Below are 5,000 nucleotides of genomic sequence, written 5' to 3' on the forward strand. Positions count from 1 at the left end.
ATACTCTAGGACAAACACACAGACAGAGAGACAGACAGATACACAGACACATGGACACACGAACACACACCCAGACGCACACAAATAGACACACACACACACACACACACACACTTGTTCTCTTCCTTGTGCATCCTCCCTTTTCTCTCCCTGTGTTTGTCTCCCAGATTTCCTCTCCCATTGCTGTCTCCCTGCCTCGGTCTCCCTCTCCTCCGTTTATGGGTGTGTTGCACAGGCTGTGCGTAGGCAGAGCGCTCAATTTTTAATCTGCAACCAAAGACACACACACTTGCAGGTGCGCACACACACACACAATCCTCTCTTACGCACATGCACCTGGGGGTGATGGTGATAGTAGACGAGAAATCAAAGCTTTCTCTCATCCACACACAAAAGAACCAAAAGGCAAGCTCACAGTTCTCACTTCCTACCCACTCCGCTCCATACACACACACACACACACACACACACACACACACACACACACTCTCTCTCTCTCTCTCTCTCACACACACACACACACACACACACAGATGTTCAATCATATGGATGCACTGCTGTTTCACACACCTAACAAGCCCCTGGCAGCCTGCTGAAAACATTCAGCACGCACACACGCACGCACGCACACACGCACGTACACACGCACGCATGCACACACACACACACACACACACACACACACACACACACACACACATACAGTATGCACACACACACACATACATACACGTATACACATTCACATGAAGGATGCTTCATTCTGTGCTATAAGACTCACACACCTTACACTGTTTTGGACAAAACTGTAGGTGTGTGTACCCATATGAGATGGTGGCAAGGTGACACTGTAAGGCTTACAGTGTCACCTTGCCACCATCTCATATGGGTACACACACCTACAGTTTTGTCCAAAAACACACACACGCAAACACAAAATCACACACAAACACACACACACACACATATTCCAATCCGCAGCATTTCCAACTGTCTCACACATATCCCTGATGCTTTATGACACCTGGAAAACAACCACGCACACACACACACACACACACACACGCCATCCTCCAATACGTGCGCAGACGCTCCAACACAGCCATCCCAAACAAAGCGCGTCTCCTGCTCATACACACATTTGACAGAGCATAACACGCATCATGCCAATGGCGTGCTACGGATAGCGTACAGATCCGTCACGGCACGGCACAAATGTCACGCATTGCCTGACGGATTTCACCCAACGCCACCAATCCTACACTCCATACATCAACGCGGGCAGGCGGCCTGGTGAACACTCTGACAGATATTTGTCACGGGGGGCGACAAGAGCGTTTTTCGATGCCGTGACAGGCCGTCAGTCTGGCTCAGTGGCAGCTCATCTGTTTAACGTCACGTCACGTCACGTCACGTCACATCACGGTACTGTATGTCCACACTACGCAGGTAAACCAGGCTGAGTCTGAGATTGCGGTGAGGAAACCATCCTGAGAGCAGATGCTCATGTTTCAGCCCCCCGCCGCCACTCACCGGAGATAGACATCTAGAACACCTTATTGGTGGTTAGCCACAGAGTCAGTCACTAGGTATGATGCTGTGATTGGTCTTTTGTTCTCATTTTGCACGAGGCTGGCCATAACTACAGTACTACCTCTTTGTTTCATGGCAGTTGTACCATGCTATTGAAAGGTGTGGCCTTTGTCCTTAAAATGTGCCATTTTACTGTCTGCTCTTCTACAATCAGTGATGGAGGTCAGCAGTTAAGCACACATACATACACATGACACACGCTCTCTCTTTCTCTCTCTCTCTCTCTCTCTCTCTCTCTATCTCTCTCTCTCTCTAATGCATGAGAAGATGCAAAGCTCACAGAACTAAAATATTCAGGAGGTACAATTAGATAAAATTAGATAAATAGCTAACAGCTATCTAGGCTATTCTGCACTATAATCCATTTGAGCCATGCTCATGTATATGTCAGCAGTAGGCTATTGACACTTGCTGAGGAACTGCTGGAAATCTGTGGAAAGGATGGAAAATATGTAGCAGCAGCAGCAGCAGCAGCACCAACAGACAATGGTACTGTATATGGCAGCAGACTTTGCCATGAAAACATCATGGATGGATGGAAGCTTATATTTTATAATGTGCCATTCAATGGTCTCAATTCGTGTTCCTCGTAGCGTCCTTACTATTTCTGTGGCTCTATGTGTGCTGTGTGTCTGTGCGAAACAACTCTCATACCTTCATCAAACAAACACTGGCACGTAGGCAATAACAAATAAACAAGAATAAACAGAAATAGCCCAATCTAACCCAATATTCACAGATCCAGCAAGCCTACCAGTAAAACCAGTCCCACATTCAACCACACAAACATCCAACGTGTAATAACCACAAGGTGTTACAGTAGTAAGGTGGTTATAACAGGTGTAATAACCACATGGTGTTACAGTGGTAAGGTGATTGTAACAGGTGTAATAACCATGTGGTGTTATAGTAGTAAGGTGTTTATAACAGGTGTAATAACCGGTGTTACAGTGGTAAGGTGATTGTAACAGGTGTAATAACCATGTGGTGTTACAGTAGTAAGGTGTAATAAGCAGGTGTAATAAAGCAGCTCACCATCTCCAGGCTCTTTGCTCTTGCGCCCGCTGGACGAGCCCTTCTTCAGCATGTTCCGGCCCGAGTTGAACAGGCTGCTCAGCTCGTCCAGCGGGCTGGTGGGGGTCCGACACGAGCGCCCGGCCGCCACCGCCGAGGCCGCCGAGGTGGCGGTGGAAACGTTCTGCATGGAGCCGCCGTGCACGTTGGCGGAGGCGGCCAGCTTGGCGCCGGCGTGCGGCGTGGTGGAGGCGCTGCGGGGCATGCTGCCCGTGTGCCCACCGTGGCCCTGCGCCAGCAGCACGTCGTACGGCGGCGGGCGCTTGAGGCTGAGCGGCGTGAGCGCGCGGCCCACGCTCACGGGCGACGGGCACGCCGAGTGGCTCCGCGGGTAGCCGTGCGCCGAGGACTGGGCGGGGCTCTTGTAGAGCGCGGAGGGCAGCGGCGGCGCCGACGAGCGGCCCGACACGGTGATGGTCGCCGTGGACGACGAGGACGAGGACGACAGGTCCTTGCTGCCCTTGCGGTGGTGCCGGTGGTGGTGGTGGTGGTGGTGGTGGTGGTGCTTGTGGTGATGGTGGTGAGACGAGGAGGAGGACGAGGAGGAGGAGGAAGGAGGCGGATGGCCTCCCTCCGCCGCCGTGGGCGACGCCCCTCCGCCCTTCTGGAAGGCCTCCAGCATGATGGGCAGCTTGGCCACCTCCAGGGGCGTGAGGGGGGACTCGTCCGAGTTGGGCGAGCACTGGGCGGGGGCGGGCGGGAACACGAGCAGCGGCGGCCGGTGGGTGAGCAGGTTGGGGAAGGGCGCGGGGATGTCGCACAGGGAGCCGCGCGGCGTCCCGCACGCCGAGGACGAGCCCGAGGACGAGCGCCCGCTCTGCGCCGCCGTCAGCATCATGGCGGCCGCCAGCGCCTCCTCCGCCGTGGCGCCCGGCATCGCCGGCACGTAGTCCAGGCCGCCCGGCAGGTCCGCGGACGACACCGCCGCCGGGTACTTCATCTCCTCGTAGACGCTCTCGCCGGCGTCGTCCTCCTGGCCGTCGGCGTAGTCGCCGTCGCTGTTGGCGGCCGCCGCGATCCGCTGGAAGTCACGCAGGATGTTGCCCACCATCTCGATGTAGACGGGCTCCTCCTCCTCGTCCTCCGTGTCCACGGCGGGGCTCTGGGTCTCCGACGCCGCCTTGCGCCCGCCCTGGGACGGGGGGCGCGGATGCGAGGGGTCGCCGTGGTTGCGCATGTAGGACTCGTCGAAGGAGGTGCTGAGCTGCGTGTTGGGGCTGCGGCGAGGCTTCGGCGGCGGCATGCGCTTATACTCCTCGCTACAGGGCCGCGCCTTACCTATCAGAGGAACAGACAGATGCAGAGAGAGAGAGAGAGAGAGAGAGGGAGGGAGGGGGATAGATTGAGAGAGAGAGAGAGGGAGAGAGAGAAAGAGAGAAAGAGAGGGAGGGATAGATTGAGAGAGAGAGAGAGGGAGGGAGGAATAGATAGAGGAAGAGAGAAAGGGACAGGGAGGGAGGGATAGATAGAGAGAGAGAGAGAGAGCGAGAGAGGGATAGATAGAGAGAGAGAGAGAGAGAGAGAGAGAGAGAGAGAGGGGAGAGGGAGGGAGGGAGGGAGAGAGAGACGGTGGGAGAGAGACAATTCCGGTTAAATCGTTCCAATTTCAAATATAGGCCACTATGACAGTACACAAATGCAGACGGACATATTAAATTCATGCGCACCATAAACTAGATTAGTCGGACAGACAGTGACATGGATAATCTGCCTGGCTGGAATCTGAATGGAACTTGAGACTCCACCTGGCCTTAATGCTTCTCCAGCACAGAGTAGTAGACACACACAGGTGGCTACTTTAAGATGTCTTGTCACCAACAGTCATTTTCAGGAAGCTTCTGAACAGGCTGTTGATAGTTAACTTGCTTGACTGCATCTTTTACCCACTGAATAATGAGGAAATGACTGAACAGTTACTTAGCTACTTGCTCGGTAAGTTAGCAATTGTAGGGGCCTCGATTTGTGTTGAGAAAAAAAAAACCATTCAGTTAGCATCTTGGCCATCTAGTCAATACCACAATGCTCCTGAGGGCATTAGTGCTCTCTCTGGCTAGCTCCTCTTCTCATTAGCCTCGCTAGCCAATGGCTACGCCAGCGCACTAGCGTTTCAGCTAACATGTTAGCAGCCAGGCTATCTGATCCATATCGAGCCGCCACTAAATGCTCATTAGAGCTCCATTGAGCGCGTGATTATGTTTGAAGCTCCATGGGTTTCACTCGGGGCTTTCTCCCTGCCCCCCTAGCCCCCCGTTTTCAGCGTACTACACACTCCCTAATCCGTGTGTGTGTGTGTGTGTGTGTGTGTGTGTGTGTGTGTGTGTGTGTGTGTGTGT

The 5,000-nt window shown here is 53.7% G+C and overlaps 1 protein-coding gene across 1 annotated transcript in view; it reads right to left on the reverse strand.

The window, feature by feature from the left end:
* nyap2a (neuronal tyrosine-phosphorylated phosphoinositide-3-kinase adaptor 2a) overlaps window positions 1–5,000 on the reverse strand; it is a 29,233-nt gene that overhangs the window by 11,226 nt on the left and 13,007 nt on the right. Inside the window, exons 5-6 of the mRNA XM_062551936.1 lie at window positions 3,207–3,945; window positions 2,629–3,122 (exon numbers count right to left, since the gene is read on the reverse strand). Of these exons, the coding sequence (XP_062407920.1) occupies window positions 2,629–3,122; window positions 3,207–3,945 (1,233 nt within the window). The remainder of the gene's footprint in view (window positions 1–2,628; window positions 3,123–3,206; window positions 3,946–5,000) is intronic.

Source organism: Sardina pilchardus, chromosome 13 (assembly GCF_963854185.1).
Source record: "Sardina pilchardus chromosome 13, fSarPil1.1, whole genome shotgun sequence".
In the NCBI taxonomy this organism is placed as follows: domain Eukaryota; kingdom Metazoa; phylum Chordata; class Actinopteri; order Clupeiformes; family Clupeidae; genus Sardina; species Sardina pilchardus.